The 18,897-nt window shown below is 42.0% G+C and overlaps 1 protein-coding gene across 7 annotated transcripts in view; it reads left to right on the forward strand.

Annotated features, from left to right (window-relative positions):
* Positions 1–18,897, forward strand: part of RFX4 (regulatory factor X4) — a 429,787-nt gene that overhangs the window by 250,114 nt on the left and 160,776 nt on the right. For all 7 annotated transcript variants that reach the window (XM_069628258.1, XM_069628257.1, XM_069628255.1 and 4 more), the window contains one exon: positions 10,358–10,419. In XM_069628258.1, the coding sequence (XP_069484359.1) occupies positions 10,358–10,419 (62 nt within the window). The remainder of the gene's footprint in view (positions 1–10,357; positions 10,420–18,897) is intronic.

Raw genomic sequence — 18,897 nt, forward strand, 5'->3', positions numbered from 1 at the left:
TCATCCTAATGTATTGGTACATGCACAATCAAAACCTTGAATCTAGATGTACATGAAAAACTCCAATGAATTCTGGTTAAACATAGCAAACCAACATAAGAAATATAAAAGTGCTGTGTGCAAATTTACAAATCATTTCCAGCCTACTGGTCTGGAATAAGCAATTCATTGATGATAAAATGTTTATTATATAAGTCAAAATTGAAATGCAGCCAATATATAAATACTGCATGCAATAATTACCACCATTTCAAACCTTAGTAGCCAACCACTGGTACCTAGTGCAATCCAACATTTTTGTACATTGCACAGGTATCACTAAACATGAACAGTAGTTTTGACGACCTCAACAGTGTCTAAGTCATACCTCTCAAACAAAAGAGGGACGAATTGACAGTCATCTTCTTCAGGACTAGAAAGAAACGGTCATATAACAATCAATAAACAGAACTAATAAAATGAAAGGATAAACATAATTATCTTCCATCTGTTCTTCCATTTCACCAATTTTCTTCTGTGGACATTAGTGATCCTTGTGTTCTATCCTTGTCTAATTTATCACTAGAACATATGAAGAAATCAAAAAAAGAAAAGTAAGAATAAAAGAGAATGTTAAAAACATATACCTTAAAACCCCTTGACCTAGCCTAGCAACCCCACAGTATCCCAGATTGAATTATCTCATTGTGGTTCCCGAAGGAATCCAAATCAAGTATGGGATGCTAAAAAAAATCACCCTATGGGCTCAAAATCCAAGTAGCAGAAGGCAATCTCAACTCCTACCAATTTGAGCAAGTCACAGAAATATATCTAGGACAATCTAAGGAGACATAATGAGGAGAGCAGAGAGCATAAATCAATTAAAGTCACACTGCATCCCCTGTAGCAATAGGAGTGAGCACATAGCCGTAGCATTAGACTAGCAACAAGTACCAAGTACTAAATTAAATTCCAAACCTTCATGATGAGTGAAGACGAGCTCCTCAAGTCGACGTGGCGAGAAATGAGCACTGTATTCCAGGAATACAGTATCACAATAGTGGAAGAATCCCATTCATCAGAGCGGGAATATCCTATGGGTTCCTGTGGTTTCAAATCCACTAATCCAAAGAGGGTAGAAAGAATAACAACAAAGGGCATCATAAGCCTACATTGTTCATTGTGCTCAGCTGTCACAGGCACATAAATCGATATGGGTTCAGGTTCACCAATGTGACTAGCCTAACATGAGTTCTCGCTACTGTGTCTAGATGTTGGCTAGAGATATCATTAGCCTAAGTATTTAAATGTCGTCAGGTACAATAAACAAAGATGTCTGAGTGGGCTACAGCTCGCAAAATCTGATAATCTTAATAAGCCCTCTAAAGTTGAATCAGACCTCATTATTAATATAGAGTTCAACACCGTCCCGCTAGGACGCGGCATTCACATCCACCCGTCACTCAAGAATGAGTGCCGACAAAAGTCGCGGGACAAAATAAGGCACTGAAACAACCATGCTAAAAGCAAGGCCAGGATCACAGGTTATATATTGCCTAATTCCACGAATGCCCTCATAGAAAATAAAAATAAATAACAGCAACATTCACAAGCCGTAGTAAGGCACAGAAACGGTCCCGCTATAGGTAAGTGTGAAATTAATGACCTATCCGCCGATTCCATACAAATCCATGCATCATTGGGCTCGTCTATCCACGCCCAATACCCAGAGGCTGAAGCAGCAATGTAATCGGCGTCTGGTGGGCATATAAAGTGCTATGGTCACTCCCCATAGACCTCTCCACCTAACCCCGCGTGCTCAGCAAACATTAGAGGGGAGCCCCTTACCTTACCTCGGCAAAGCGACCCGGTGCCGCAGGAAAAGATCCTCCTCAATATAGGCCACACCAAAGGGACACCCCACTACAATGGGCAATTTGTATAGTGACTTATTCTAAGCCCCTGGTGTCCTTAAAGGGCCAGTGGAGTTAAAGGTCTGATGCAGGTTAAAGCCCTCTGCCTTAGTCGAGGGGCAAGAAGCTGTGGTCTGGGGAATGCTCCTTCTATCTCCTTGAAGCGTGTGGCGGACACCGTAGTTACCCGATCCAGTACTCCCATGCATGAACAGGGGACTTCATTACAGATATTCTCCTATGATAGGATTTCGTCTATCACAAACCCTTCGTTTTTCTGAGGAGAAAGGTGTGCCAGGCGGTGTCTGTTATTTTAGAGTCCAGGTGGATAGCTCACAAGTAAACCCTCAGCTCTTACATAGGGTCAGCCTACATTTGAATACCACTGCAGGCCTGACTCTGCCCTTCCTCCATCCCAGGTTAATACATTGAGTACCATAGAACTGGGTTATAACACTTGCTATTGCAGCACTTGGAAGATGGAGAAATCCAGCATGAAGCGCTATATAAGAACACAAATTAATATGATTTCAATTGGAGGCTGGGTACGTTCTTAGCATGACATAACATTGGATGGTGCTACGTTTCTGCTGATAAGTGCTTTTCTTTTTCTGCTAATGTTTTGGGGAACCTGATGAAATGTATGTTTTAAACATGATTGGACTGCTCTTTGGATACTGTGCAGTTTATCGTAATTTTAAGGATGTTGCACTTGATGGATGGATCGTCTCACCTTACAACTGCACTACCTATGGATCAATCAAGACACACAAGCCAGTGTAAAACAGAGACCAGGGACTGGGTTAAAAAGGGGGTATGGAAACATTCTGTCTACACTGGTAATCTAAGTCTTGTTGTGCCCCTTAGCCATCCATATTTCCAGAATATCTGATCAGGTAAAAGATTTTAATTGACCATTTATATAAGCAGAATTGTATTCTACAATCCTGTATCATTTATAAAGGGACCCCCCCTCCCCCGATCCTCTTTAGACCAACGCTGTTAATTTGGCCAGATCTATTTTATTTTACCATGCAAGGAGGTCAAATATGTATTTCTTTCTTTTCCATATAAAAGTTAGCAAGAAATGGTTTTAGTTCTCATTGAAATTGTCAGAAAGGGAGTACTGGTAGCGTGGGCCCTATGTTTATCAGAAATACCAGGTGCTGTGGTAGGTCAGAAGAAGGAGGCAGCCCAAATGGTGGGATTCTTACAACACATTTTATTAAAATATTAGGAAAAAGGGCTATCTGCCCCCATCATAAAGGTTTGCCCTACCTAACAGAAACTGACTATGGGTCTTATCTCAGTGTGGCAGTCAAAGTACTGATCTGTCCTCCATCATAAGCTAACCTATTCCAACCCTAACACTTCATTAAATACCAAAGGAAAATGAAAGGGGTTGAGGAGAATGCCTCCCTTTTCCTGGACAGGATTCTTCCAGCCTTAATAGTTTATTTCTAAATAGTTCTTGGTAACCATGTTAATCAAATCCTTTAATTCGTTTAGGGATTCTTCCACCTTTTCGGCTTCCCCCTTAATGCTTTCAATAGAGTTCTTTGGTCTTTCACAATAGGGTTTTGACCCTTATCCCTTTCAGATTCTTGTAAAGTCTATAGATGTCTTTCTGTCTTTGGATTATACTTCAACCACTCTGTGGACTTAATGACTGAAGTGAAGGGATCCTGTGAATCGTCACAGTGCCCATGAGGAGTGAGAAGGCATGGTTGCCCTCATATCCCACTTATTTGTTCTAGACCTGCTCTAATGCCACCCTGCACTGGGTTGGATACAAACAAGAGCAGCCCCTTGCAAAATGACACCCCTCAAACCAGTCTATTAGGCACTGGGATGTGCTTTGTTTAATACACCACCTTGTGTCTCCTGATAAAAGAATCACTTTTCACATGGGTGAGCTGCATGTTCCACTTCTGAAAATTCAGTAAGATAGTTCAACAGGTTCAACGCATGCTGCACAAAACAGTGTTTAACCTACAGGTCTTTGTGTGACTCCTGATATGGTTGACTCAAGCTTTCACCCTTCTGAGGTTGGTAAAAGGAATGTGATTCAGATGGGTAGTAATAGCAACCAGTGTTTAAGCGGCAAAAGGTAATTTGTGCTGTATACTACAGAAGTGGGCATGTTGTTGTATTATTATTAATAAAATATAACGGCCAAGAACCGCAGCCTTCTACTGGAGGAAGTACCAGCATTTTATATTTGTTTTGTGAACACGTGATTTGAAACCCTGCACACCTTAATAACGATGAAAATTGCAGCCATCATTTACATTTCTATACCAGTTCTTATGCCATTTAAAATCTTAATGCACAACATCCAAATTAGTTTGACATGCTTAAGATCTCTTATCCTTGCAAAACCACTGCAACCTTATGCCATAGCTAAACATAGGGCATTCAACAGATGACACCAAAATAATTCCGTCTAATGCTGTTCCAAGTTGTGTGCAAATCTTTCGAACATTTTCTGTTTCCGCAATCGTCGTAATCCCGAACACTGCGAGAATAGGTGCCAGATACAGTGCAGACATACAGGCATCGTGCGGCAAGTTCCACATACAACCAAACCCTTTCTAGTGAGTCCTATTATTTCTTTTAAATGGTCACGACAAGGACAAAAGTGTGCAGCCTTTCCACATTTCATAGAAATGGGCCTTCTGAGTGTCAAAGACTCATTTTCCAAACACGTATGTAACTAAAGGACAGGTCGGTCTGCAGGCCTGCAGCCCCACGAGCAAGAGATCTGTCCTGTTAGTGAGATTGCTGTGTGTGAAAGGGAGAGCCTTGCACAGCAGTGAACAGTTTAATGGCTAATGGTGTCTGATTCTTTGTCCAAGTATGCAGGCCCCAAAGTCTGATACAAGACAATGCATCTTGCCAAGATCCTCAAAGTGCTGGGAATGTTGTCAGGGCAGGGAGATATATGGCGGTCCATCCCATTAAAGCCCACACATGCATGGGAGCAGGCAGTAAATCTCCTGCTCCTTTTTCACTAGTCACTTCTCATGGGCATTTGTCCATGTCATTAATAGAATTGGGGACCCGCTTTTAATCTGGCCCTCTCATTAACCCACTCCTGAAAGTCCGACAAGAACGCAGCACTGGATACTGATGGTGAGTTGGTGAAAGAGCTCTGGGGATTGCTTTCATCCTATGGAATGTTATCGAACACCGAATGTTAAAGCAAGGATGTTCATCAAGAAAAGGTACACAATAATTTGTACCAATAGGCCTCTCTGGGGACTGGGGTAAAAGTAGTGTGGATCGTTTTATCGGTCAGACATTCTCTTTGTCCGATTACAAACTGAACACCAGATTGTTCTATGGAAGCTTGTCCAGGACTGTTTTCAGGTGTGTCATGAACTGCATAGCTAATTGTCTTGAGATATTATAATTTTCTGAATTTAGAGTCCCTTCACCCTAAAAGATTTACCTCTGGCTTTGTGCTACCTGGTGTTGACTCTGTTTAGTGACTGTGCACATGATTCTCGTGTCTAATTGAATGGACAGTACGGATTCCACGAGTGTTGAAACTATACCTGCACTTATGAGGGAGTACAGGGGTAATCTGTATCCTGCCTTCATGGATTTCGGTTCATCTTTCAGCTGTGCGAGTATGTCCATTACTTTAGCCATGCTGGCAGCCCTTGAATCACTTTGCATCATTCTTAAGCAGATCTGTCACAAGTTGAGTGCAGTTGTAAGCTTTGGACCCAATGGAGGAATTACACAATTGTTTGCTTGTGGTTCTGGTATTAAGAAGAGGCGCGTTGTAACAGCTTTGCATTTTAACCATCAAGAACCTACTGAAGAAACTGGAGTAGGTTACCCCAGATGTGCAGCACCTGCGGCAGCTCGGACTTCTAGTTTATTTTATGTGATTGTTTCAGTGCAGATTGCTTGTACAGCATGCATTCCCATTAATATGTTTACTCTATACACTGGGAAGCCAAGGATGCTAATTTCCCGGAATCATGAATAAAGCCTCTCTTGCTCTATCAGTATTAGGGAAGACAATCTAGACTTGGTTTTTACTCCAAACATTATAACTGGCCTTTTATGTGGATAGATAGGCCATTTCCGGTGAGTCATTGTAACGGTGGTACACTCAGATTTCCAAGGACACTTAGTACCTCCCCGTTTGAGCTTATGATTACAACGTACACTGCAAAATACGTACCAACTACACTTTATGGTGGTGTGGGTGCGGTTGGTCAGACTCTGGCCCTCCAAAGATGGCAGGAAAGCTTTCTTTTACTCCATTCTGGGGATCCATCCAGGAGTCACTAACTACTGTACCGATTTGGAAATGAACATGATATATTTGTGGGTTGTCAGCACGCAGTCTACTCATGGCACAAAGACACTAAACCAGATGCTCTTAAATCCCATGGCTTATTCAGGGTTTGGAGTTAGTCATGGCAGTTTAAACAAAATAAACTTAAATGTAATATCTTCTTATTGGGGCTATTGGCTCTTCCTCGCTATTTCCCTGAAATGGGCTGAGGGGTGCTTCAACAATGAGGGTTTCCCAGAACGGTCAGTATGACAGTCTTTGTAGCATCTCTGAGTTCTTAAAACAAAAGGAAAGTCTTTCAAAGGTTTGTCACCATTCGTGTTTGAGAAAGAAGGCAGTTCTCCGAAGCTATGGTCACTGGGTCTTGTGATTGTGCAGTGGGGGGAAGCCTGCCATTCTTGTTTTCTTAGAGAGTTGTTGCCAGTTCAAGAGTCTCAGAAGTGCTTTAGCCAGCACCACTACATGTCTCCAGATGTCGCACCAGGGAAGATTTTGGTCCTTGGGACTCAGGGGTCAGATGGCCGATCCATGACTGGAGATAGTCTGGGTCTGTCTATAGCTATTTCATTGGTGTGCGATTTAATTTGTGATCTTTATTTCTTCAAAATGAACAGCTATGGAATTGAATTGGCTATGCACGTGATCTTCAGCCCTCCCACCCCCTTGTATGGCACTCTGTTGCTACCCAGCTAGCTTCATGCTTTTTAAATGCCAGTATATGCACTGGGGTTGCCAACTAACCTTTATTTTGCTTTACTGTCCTGATTTCATGGGTTGTGTCCTGTATCATGCACCTAAACTGTCTGAGAAGTCACTACTTTTCTCATCTGCCAGGATCAAACAATTACCAGCTCTTGGAGCCCACACTTTTCAAGTGATATTTCTCGGGCAGGAGAGCACAGTAGCTCCCCGGGGTCTGTGACACATTGCTCTGTGTCAGCAGAGTATTACAATGGGAGTGACTAGGGATTAATAGCTGCAGTCACAGCAGTGAGTGGGCTATTTGTAAGGACTGTTTACCCATCAGTGGTGCTAGCGGTGGGTAATAGGAAAAAGGAGGGCTACATAACACAGTATACACCACTTTTGCTGACCTACACTTTCACCGAATTACTTTTTGTCTAATTTGTTACCACTTTTTTTGTACTGCAAAAAGCAGGTGGTAGGTTGGGGTAAGGTATAGAGAAGGGGGAGGTTGGAGTCTTATCGTTTTTATTAGTATACTTAAAGCGAAGTAGCTTTGTATACAGACACACACATTACATACTCCATATTGGACAGCAACTTCAATAAAATTAATAAAGTCAAAGTTAAAATCATGTCTTATGCCATTACATAACATCTTGCCCTACGAGGCCTATTAAAATGTCTACAATCTTCAAATAAAATGACACAATAAAATAAATAAGACTAATGTCATCGCCCAACATGAATTTACACCATACATTCTCAATAACATTAAAATCAAACATATTATAATAAGATTTTAAAAACTGGTATCTTATTATTTCTAAACTTTCACAAGCAATGATTAAATGTTCTAACGACTCAATTACGTTACTACCACATAGACGGCAGTAACGCCTTTCTCTGCACACACCAAGCCTAGCACCCATTGTTTCTAATTCCCCGGATACATTGAATTTCATCAATAGGTAGATTTGAAAGGTCTTCATGCTAGGATAAGCTGTAATATACTTGGGTAAATTGGTGCGAGTGGCTCGTACCTGACAATAATGACCACTATGAGCTTTGAATGCAAGTTCATAGCTAAATTCACACAATCTCTTTTTTAACCATGTAGGAGTCTAATGGGAAGTTTGAGGGCCTGCCCCACATTTTGCAGTAATAAGAGTGGTAAAATCAGTCAAAAGAAATTTTGCAAAAGTGTAGGGCGGGAAAAAATGGGAAACTTTCATGAATCACATAACAGAGCTTGCTGTGTGAAATACTGACAACAGTTTTAAAATGCTGAGATTTGTTCACGCTTACATGACATTGTATGATGCTACTGTACCTTCCATTCAAGATGGGGAAAATAAAACTTAAACCATACTCTTGTTTTTCTAGTCATGTATCTATAATGTATACATTGTCAGGTTCATATATCATATAAGCTGTGTACTTTTCGTAGCATTGCTAAAAAACAAAGTATTACGTTAGCTTATGGAACCTAAACCATAAATAATAATCATATAAGCTAAAGCTGGAAAGATAGGGGGCAAGTGCTTAAATTGCAGACTGAACCCAAATCAAGTTTTTCCACTAAACCAAACTGTGTGATTCCTGTCAAATCATTTAATCTCACACTTTCTTATTTCGTGTCCATGAAAGTAATTTAGTTCAAAGCTAATGCTATTATAAAAAAAAGCCTCACTTGTGCTTTAATCTTCTGTAAAGTTGTTCCACATCTAAGAATAATGGCCATTCATATTTTGCTCACCACAAAGTTGCTCGTCTCTTGGCTTACTCATGGAAACTTCTTGAAATGTCACTTCTCATGCTGCCTGCAAGTATCAAAGACTGATGACCTCCCTTGTAATCTTATTTTCTGTGATGCCATTTCTGATGCTGTCAGTACATATCCAAATTGGGATGCTTGCATGTCTTTTGCTATACATAGTCTCGAAATCTCAGTACTGGCCCCGAAAGGAAACTAACGGGTCAGTGCACTGAATGCATATTGGTCCTAAAGGTTTGTCTTTTTTTGTGTTGTGTATGCGTTAAAATTCAATTTTCCACAATCTTTAACAAAAAAGTGAATATGGGGATAAATGGTGTGCAAAAGACACAGTACCGAGCCGTGAGCACCACAGACTGCTTCTGATGCGCCTTCTTTTCTGAAGTTTCCTGCAAAACCTTTTTGTGACGTTGAACACCCTAACATACACACATACAGTACTGGCCATTCTGTGGAAATGTCTTGATCTGAGGTTTCAGGTGGGGGTTCTGCATAGCCTCACTTTTAAATCCCTGAACTGCTTTCAATTGCATTCCGACCCGCACCTTTAGGTTTTGTTTCAGCCATTTGAAGGATCCTTGACCCCAATGTAGCTGGACCACTTTACTTTACTTCACTTCCTTAGTCAAAATGAAAGGCATTTCGTAAGCACTGACTACGCAAGCAAACTGCTTCCAAAATATCTTATTTAAGTTATTTACTGACCCGTACCCAAGAGGTTAGCACTTTAGTAAATGCACGAAACCAACGGAAAATGTAAATTAGCTAAATCGGGAGTAGCTGAACAATTTCCAAGTGGTTTTACTAAATGCTGAGATAATAGATTGACTGCTTATTGAAGGGAATGCTTACTGCAACTGTCTGATGGGTGATTGATAAATGCTATGCAAGCATTTCTCTGTGTCTATGGTAGTCTGTTGTGGTAGTCAATATTTTTCATGGGTAGAGTCAAGGTGGGCTTGAATGGATGGCTGAATACTTTAAAGGGTATATAGAAATGACAGTCACAGAAGTCAGGTGCACCTAGATTGCAATGTTATGGAAGAGCCCCAGCACGCGCTCTTGGTGCAGTATGTGTGAAAGAGCACAAGTACAAAATGCTATTGTTAGTATTTCTAGGATGTGCCTCTGAGCACTGGGGCGGGAAACCTGTCACTGACCTGCCCAATGAACACACATACGCTTAAAAACTGCTCTTCTGATTGACAAAACTGATTAGAATGAAAATGCCCAGTGACAACATAACCCATTGTCGTATATTCTCTAAAGAGCCTTAAAATTGAGACTGTTTTGAAACTATGGTTGTGGCGCAATCCTGGATTCTGCCATGAACACAGCAACCATATTCAAGCATTGGAGGCGCACAGCATTATGCAGCTTTGGAATACTCGTAAGCAGTGGTGGACTGGCCTACAGGGAACTCTGGAAATGTCCTGCTAGACCTCCGCATCATGGGCCTCTCTTGAGTGGGATGAAGTAATTAATTTGTTACAAAGCTTTCAGTATATGTTAATATGGGTCCACTTTGAAAAACGTTTCCACAGCCAGTTTTGGTTCCCATTCCAGCCCTGCTCACAGACATCCTCACTTTTAATTGTTTTTTGCTAACGATGTTCAAGGTTGGAAAATTAACTGATATCTTGAACAATTGCTTTCTACTTGTTAACAAACTGTGCTCATTTTTAGATAATACGGCAGCAGTTCCCACAGTTGACAACAAGACGGCTTGGAACGAGAGGGCAGTCAAAGTAAGTCATCCAGTGTTTTTAATTAATAGAAAATGTGGTATTTTAGAAAGATTTGGTGTAACACATTGTCCCTTGATTGGGCTTGACAATGCCACTAAAAGTAGTCAAGGAAAAGGTCGAGGTGTGGTTAGAAATATGGATTAGCATTGGTGAGTGGGGCTGGATGTGCATTTCCCAATGTTCTGACTAATACTGCTGTTTATCACGTCTCACCGGCTCAATTTCGAACCGTGGGCAGGCCTGGATCAGTTAGTACTGAGGTGGCAATGACCCATGGCATTAGCGTGAAGGGGCAGCCTGACTCTTGCTCTTCTGTCCTGAAATGGGCCATTCTTGGGAATATAGCATACTTTGACGAGCATGCGTGGCCAATGGAGGGATTAGAATTCCTGGGTGTTTCCTCTGGGAGGGGGCGTGGAAAAGCAACTGGCATCTGAGCTTCTTACCTCAGTGTTAGCATTGCTACCCTAAACTGCCATCTCTTATTGCCCATCTATAGACACGTTATGTCTTATGATCAGTTTATAATTGGCCAAATAGCACTTGTAATTTTAGGCAGCCGCTGCTCGTCACACATTAAGCGATACATTAAAGGCACATTTTGGGGAATTAGCCGGTATAGTTACAACCAGTCACTGCTCGTCTGACATTCATTCTTACATTTAAGACGCATTGGTTAAATCGGCAGTCTTTTCATGATATGTACAGTGCTGTGCAACTCCCAAGCATAGTTTGTCCTATTTAAATATATAATAATAATAATAACGTGCCTGCATTATTCAAATTAACCTGGATCTGCAGCGAAGAATTATGGTTAAAAGGAGGTTATTTAAAAATCTTTCTACATGAGTTGTTGCCCCTGGAAAAACGCCTAGTTTTTAGGTTGTGTTCCCCTTTAGCGTTACGTTATGTTAATGGGATTTACACCACACACTGCTGACACTTTCTTGGTTTCCTGGCACTCTGGCAGAATTGACAAAGTGTGTGGTTGTATAGATTCGTGGGGAGAGAGGGAAAATGCAAGATCGATTTTCTGCTGAGTTGATTCATGCAGTTTGAGATGATCTGGCTACTGTGTGCAGGTCTGTTTCTAAGTGGCTTGTGTTGAGTGCATAGAGGCATTTGTGTCAAGACGATCCTTGTGTGCCCAGGGTTGTAGGTGCATTGGCCGGGTGGTGGAATGTAAGTTGGTTGTACAGGCATAGCGTTCAGATGTTTGATGTCTTTAGGGAGGGATTTTAAATTGCTGTGTGAGTGGCATAATTGGTCTCGTGTAGTGTGTTTGGGCGTGACGAAGAGAGTATTAGTGTAGTGGCAAACGTTTCATACCATGGGCAAAAAATGTATCTTGAAACCTAGGGAGCAAATTAGAGCGGAACAGCGAATAAACTAGGCCAAACAATTCTACCAGAGCAAACAATTCATACAGTGCTAGGGAGCAAAACACATTGGGGCAGCAATTAGAGTAGGACAAACTATACAGTGGAGCAAAGATGAAACTAAAGTGAACAATTCATATCTTGGGACACATTTTTTTAAATGAGGTCAAACCATTTATACAGTGGGACAAATGTGTGTGTGCGCACAATGTGCAACAGTCCGGAAAATGTTCGGATGTGTGAGTGAACGGTGTGATAATGCACGAGTTTTGGTACTTTTCTCAGTCAAGCATGGTGTTTTTTTTTTTTTATGTTCTTCGCTGCAGTGGCTGCTAAAATCCTCGTTAACCCTTATTGTACCTTGGTTCCCGAACTGATTCAAGAGCACATCATTTAGCAACTTACTACCGTTTACAAAATCCTTCAAACCTAGCGCTTTCGAACACCTCTATTACCCTCCAATGTTTCCATTGACATGGATAAAATACCAACAGCTTCATGCACACAGAACTGTTTGCACTAAAATGTGTCATCCTCAATAGTGTGTATTTATTTATAAATAAGTTTAATATTGTATTTTATTTATTGAGAATTGTGTGTTGCCAAGAATAACAGCACACATGAAATATAAATAATTGCTGAACCTGTCCACTTGCTTTGTGTCTAGTAACTAATGCACTTAACCAGGTCCTGGTGGGGATGGATCAACGCAAAGAAAATCCGAAAAGCGCGAAACAGACTTCAAGTACATTTTCCGGAATTACAACTATATATGCAGATTTGCAATCCAGTGCGGATCATTGCGGTGGCGGGGAAGTACCATAGGCCTCTAGTGCTCCCTCCTTCGAGACAAGGTGGCTCTTTAGGTGGCACTTTAGAAGGATCTTGAAGCCAGTCGGTATTGGAATGCTTTTAATTCCTCTGGATAGGGAGTTCCAGTGACATAAGCGTAGACAGGGAAGGGCATGCGCGGGAAAGGCACACTCAAAATCTTTAAATGGCCACTCGACAGCGCTGTGTGGGCATTTACAGATGTCAATGTCACTGCGGTGGGCCCAACTACATTGGCTTCAGGCCCCACTTGTTAGAATCCTGGCTACGCTTCTGTCCAGTGATGGCGAAGCCAGGTGGACGAACAGTTAAAGGGAGGAGAACTTGGGAACATAGAATGCAAGGGGGTGCGTATCAGGAGATGGAGTCAACCAGGTGGATGGGGAAGTCAATGGATGGGTTTATGAAATAATTTAAATAGTGATTAATTTTGCGAGTTAAAACACCCTGCTTGAAGGTGGGACATGGAGCTGTGTGAGGATGCTGGTAGGTTGTAGAGAGTACTGTAGTAAAGTATGATGCCTTGTTGATGGGCAAAAAAGAGTGAGCGGCGAGTTCCAGGTGGAGGATGAGCACTAATCCAGTTTATCTTGCAGCCTTTCACACTGACTCAACTACTTATTCTCCATGCTACGTTATGTTCTGCATCAGTTTAGAAAATACATATTTTTGCTAGTTGACAAAGCACAATATGTCAATGTATGTGAGAGCACACATGTGCCTTGGGCACAAAGGCATTATCTGCTTATGTGCAAAATATCACAAAAAGGAATTGCAAATGAAAATGGCTTTCAGAATGCTTTGAAGACGTTTTCATTGTAGGAACACACATAATTATCACCCTTGTGCAATATTTATTTAATGTTTTTGGTAGCACCAGGCCCCGAGGTATCACGGCGCTAAGGTATATAGTTAGAATTAATGGAAAACAGTAAGGTAAAAACATTACATCATAGAACGTGAGTCATACAGGGTATGGTAGTTGCATTACATCATAGTTCGTGAGTAGGTTCAGAGTAGGTAGGGCAGTCTGAGTTATTACAGATATTTGTTAAACATTGAGGTTTTTACTTTCTTAAGGAAGAGTGCATATGAAGGTTTGTCTTGGATCTGCTATGGGAGGGCGTTCCAGAGAGTGCAGGCGATGATGGTGAAGCGGGAGCCCCAACTCTCTTTCTGGCAAATCTTGGTATGTTCAAGGCTGGCATGGAGGAAGAGCGAAGATTGAGCATGTTATGTTTCTTAATGATACGGTTAGTGAGGTAATGGGGGCCGTGTTGTGTAAGCAAAGGTGGGTGATGGCGAGGAGTTTGAAATCTATGGGAAGCCAGTGAGCATCCTGTCTCATGTGAGAGATGTGGTTGGAGCGCATTAATGCCCATACTGCTCTTAGGGCATTGTTTTGGAGCAGTTGGAGTTTATTGATGTTTATGGTGGAGGTTCCGCTAGGATAGCATTGCAGTATTCTAGTATCTAGTTTGCTACCTATGATGGCTCTGGCTAGGGTGAGAGTTGTTGGAGATAAGGAATTTCCTAGAGAGGTTTATAAATTTGGTAGAATAGGCTGCAGAGGTAGCAACAACTTGGACATGTTTTTGCATGTTTAGTTCAGCGTCAAGGTTAAATCCTATTGTTTTTACATGGGCAGAGATGGGGATGTTATTACCCTCTATGCAAAAGGAGGTGAAGGCAGGGCTGAGGCGTTTGAGGCGATGTGGGGAACCCACAATAAGGAGCTCTGTTTTTTCTTCATTCAGGCAGAGGTGATGAATATTGAAAATGTCAACAACCACCAGGAAGGGATTAGAGGAGTGAAGGGGCAGGGGGCAGTCACTGACTGGGTGGTATTGTAAGGATGTCCCTAATTACGCTCACATCAGAATCAATACACCCCTCTAGGGAAATGAGGCAAAAAGGCGATCTTGTAAGGATAACAAGTTTAATCTTACAAAATGAGGATGGTAGCAAAGGACTCTGCTGCCTGAATGGTCTTCTCCTGTCCCTCCCCTGTTCCTTTCCTGCCAGAGTGGTCTCCAGCAGGGGTTTATATAGGTCTAGCTTGCCATGGTGATGTCACTGGAGCTGGCTCATGGCTTCATCCCAAACCGTCCTTTTTCCATAATAGGGAATGCTCCAAAGAAAGCCTTCTTTCTTCGTTGTCAGCGGTTTTGTCAGAGCATGCTTTCGTCCATTTTGATAACTATGAAAAAATACACTGCAGCTCTGCAGACTTTTACAAACCTTAAGGCCTGGGCCAAGGAACAAGTCAACATTGTTATCCATGTTCAAACATTTTCCAGTCATTCTATCCGTATTCCACTCATCCTGCTCATGTTTATCTGGGTCCTGTAGTTTCCTCCACAATTTAGACTTAAAATGTTTATCTCTAAATGCACTTTGCCGTACAAAACATGCTAATCCTATTTTTAACGCACATGGACCCTTGATGGACAGTGGACACCTGGTAAGTCAGTTCGTGCTGGCTATGGTGACGACCACTGCACACTAAGCCTGCAATCTATTTTGAATCCCACAGGCCACATTCCTTCTGGGAAGGAGGGGGAGTCTGACTCATCTACAGCACTAGCTAAGCTTTTAAAATGCCTGGGATCTGTCATTACAAATATATGCAACTAATAGTTAATTGCGCCTTATATTTAGACAATAACTACTTTTTTCAGTGCTTTCCTATGTCTGTATATGTGATTATGGTTGCATGAGAGAGCCTTCCCAGTGCCCTCCCCCCTTTGTCCATTATAGTGCCTTAAAGAGGTCTTACCTAACTCTAGAGCACTCAGGGGTTCGGGAGGACCCTGGTTCCTTCCGAACAGTATGCCTGCTGGCGTCACTCACGCCATTGGCATCTCGACCTGGGGTAAAAGGGGGAATGGTCTGAGCTGCAAGGGATTCGGCTCAGAATAATTCTCTGTAGATGCAGGGGGCCTGGAACAGCACCAAGGGAATGCAGCACCCGCCACTCTACAAGTAGAGAATGTTTTTTTCTCCTTTTTAGTTTCACAGCGTGGTCTAAAGAGGCTCAATCATCTGGCAGGGATTGAATGAGGATAGTGGTATTTTTTGTATGGAATTTGTTTTCCCAATTTTAGTAAGTTGTATGTGTTTAAACATATTTGTAAATGAATGCTTCTTATGTTATGTCACAAAATGTATGTGGCATTGATTACTTTGTCATTGGGGCAGGCGGGAGTGCTCTGCTACAGAGATCTATGTAAAAGTGTACCAAGAATGAGTTACAGAGCCACAACGTGCTCAGTTCAAGCCCCCTTGCTGTCTTTGTTGCTGGAGTAACCTGTGTTAGGGGGCTGAGCAATGCCAGAAGTGGGGCTGGGGATCGGCTGTCTGAGTACATGAGAAGTTGGTAGTAGCCTTAAGAAGGGCATTCCTGCTTGTTGTACCTCGGGAACGTTGGTGTTCTTCTCTTCAGCATTCCCCCCCCCCCCTCACTTTGTAATTTGACATTTGGAATGGCACTTTTGGGGTACAATGTGAGCGACAGTGAAAGAGGTAACATGATTCACTTCTTTGAGGTGGCGGGGTGTTTGAAGAACGAGTAGCAAAGAACTGGGCCTGAAAGATGCTGAGAAAGTCTCCCTGTGTGATGGAGGCCTAGGGCATCATGGCCGGTTGGTATAACCAGGTGTTGCCATTCACACACCATTGGCATCTTGGCCTTGGTTAATATGGGGTGGGGTTCCAAGCTGGATAGGAGTTGGGCGTGTTTGGCTGAGAATCGTTCTCTGTAGGTGCCGGGGGCCTGGAACGACACCGAGAAGTCGAGGATGTTTTTTTTTTTTTTTTTTTTTAATTTGTATTTAATCAAAAATGTTTTTACAAAAATAGACTTTTTGTCATGTTCTTGTGCTGGAGAGAAGAAGAAAGAAGAACTTGACTCTCTAAAAATGTGCCTATCTCGGCAAATTTACGGCTTCCAGTATTTTATATGTAGCTATTTGCCATTGCGTTTTCTCTCCTCCAATCAAACGAAACCAACATATTTCTTCATCCGAGATGATGAAGTCCGAGAAGATTGACCTTAGGTATCGTTCTCTTATATGTTGGTTTGCGGCACATTTTAGGAGTAAGTGACGGATTGTTTCCTATTCTTGTGTTTTGCAGAAACGGCAAAAGTTGGTTTCCGACTTGCCTCTAATGGCCAAGATCTCATTGGTCGGCAGTAAGTTTAAGCGGGCACGTAGCAGCAGGTCTCTCCCCTTCCTTGATGGGAACTTCTTAATGTATTCTTGGAGTTCATTTATTTTCTTCGTATTAGGTGGCAGGTGTGTAGTTAGTTTGTTCTTTCCTGCTGTTTCCACGGTAGATATCCAGTCGAGCTCTCTAATTTTTGTAAGTATTTTCTTTGGGTTCTTTATTAGTAAATCTTCATCTGCCTGTATCTGTTCCAACACTCTGTTTTCTTCTTTCCAGTTTACAAGCCGTTTACTTGTGTTTCTTTCTATTTCCTGATTGACGAGGTTGTATATTGACAAAGGCTCTGCCATCCGGCATTTCCTGTACAACATTAGTGTTGATTGTGTCACTGTACTTTTGAGGGACGGTAAGCTGAGATCTTGACGGATCGATGCGATCGGGGTGGAATTTGGTAGCATTAGAACTTTCCTCCAAAATTCTGCCTCCATTTTGGCCCAGATGTTTGGTGGCAGGTTGATCATTGCGTCTCCGCCATATGTAAGCGTTGGCATCACCTTTTTCTTATAAAATTCTAGTACTGGGATTAGTGAGTATCTGCCAAACTTTTTGTCTATGGCCCTGACTTGGGCTGCCATTTTGTTGACTTTGGTCATTAGAGCTAGTTGCATCGCTTTATCCTGTTTTGAAGAGTCCAAGATCACTCCTAGATATTTGAAATCAGATACTCTTTCAATTGGTGTTCCTTCCAGATTTAGTCTCGATTTTTCTTTTTTCCTGATGGATGTTTCTAATATCAGGAGTTGTGTTTTTTTCACATTTATTTCCAATTTTTTTTGCATGTATTTTTGTAGCTTTGTTATTTGACGCTGAAGTCCTATTTGCGCCTGGTCCAGTAAGACCAGGTCGTCAGCGTAAAGAAGTCTTGTTATGGGAGTTTTACACATTTTTGGAGGGAATGATCGTGTTTCAGTGTCTTCCTCGTTTATGTCACCAATAAATGCCAGGAATAAAGCTGGAGCCTCCGGGCAGCCCTGTTTCACACCTTGTGCTGTTGGAATAGGTGCTGACAACAAACCACTTTGATCCAGTCTGATGCGCATGCTGGTGTCGGTGTACAGGGCCTTGATCGGATTCAGTAAGGCCGATGGGCGGTCCCAGGCTTCCAGTTTTGACCAAAGGCTAGACCTGTCTATGCGATCAAAGGCCTGAGTAAGGTCAATGAAAGCAACAAAGATTCGTGTACCCCCTTCCAATACTCTGTTTTTCAGCACGTTTAACATCAAGATGTTTGCCGCCGTGCCCATGTTTTTCTTGAATCCCGTTTGGAAGGGGTCGTTGCAAGGTGAATTTTCCGCCCAGATCTTAAAGCGTTCGAGGAGCATTGAACCAAACACTTTCCCCATTACATCGAGGAGAGCAATTGGTCTATAATTTACTGGGTCATTTTTTGTCTCCTTTCTTGAAAATAGGTACCACCGTAGCTGATTTACAAGAGGACGGTATCATTTTCAGGTTCAAACAGCTTTCAAAGATTTTACTCAGTAGGCTAGCCCACTCCTTTAGGTTTGTTTTTAAATCCACATTCGTAATCCCGTCTTGGCCTGGGGCTCGTGAGTTTTTTAAGCCCGAGATCTTTAATCGAATTTCCTCTGGGTCCTCCACTCTTACCCATGGCTCCAGGTTATGCTCTATAGATGCCCCTGTTTGAGTTGTTGGCACCTGTTACATAGTTGTAAAGTGTTTTGTCCATGTTGCCTCTCCAATCTCGCTTATTATGGATTTTTCTTGCACGTCGTAGGTGGATCTCAATGTGCTCCAAAATTCTTTTGTGTTTTTTCCGCTTATGGTTTTTAGAATATTTTCGGCATCTTGCTGGTAAAGAAGCAATCTATATCCTTTTACCCATGACTTGTAGAGTCTTGTTGCCACTTCCGCTTCTTTTACTGCTACTATTGTTCCTGCAAGTTTCACTCTGCGCTGGGTTTTTCGAAGATCACAGCGTTTCTCCGCCAATGTTTAATCAAACACATGTCTTGGAGGATTTCCTCTTTTCTTTATTGAAGTTGACGTCTTTTTGTACTTCGTCAAAAGGGGGATA

The sequence above is a fragment of the Ambystoma mexicanum genome, chromosome 12, assembly GCF_040938575.1.
Source record: "Ambystoma mexicanum isolate Mex_15411 chromosome 12, UKY_AmexF1_1, whole genome shotgun sequence".
Taxonomy (NCBI): domain Eukaryota; kingdom Metazoa; phylum Chordata; class Amphibia; order Caudata; family Ambystomatidae; genus Ambystoma; species Ambystoma mexicanum.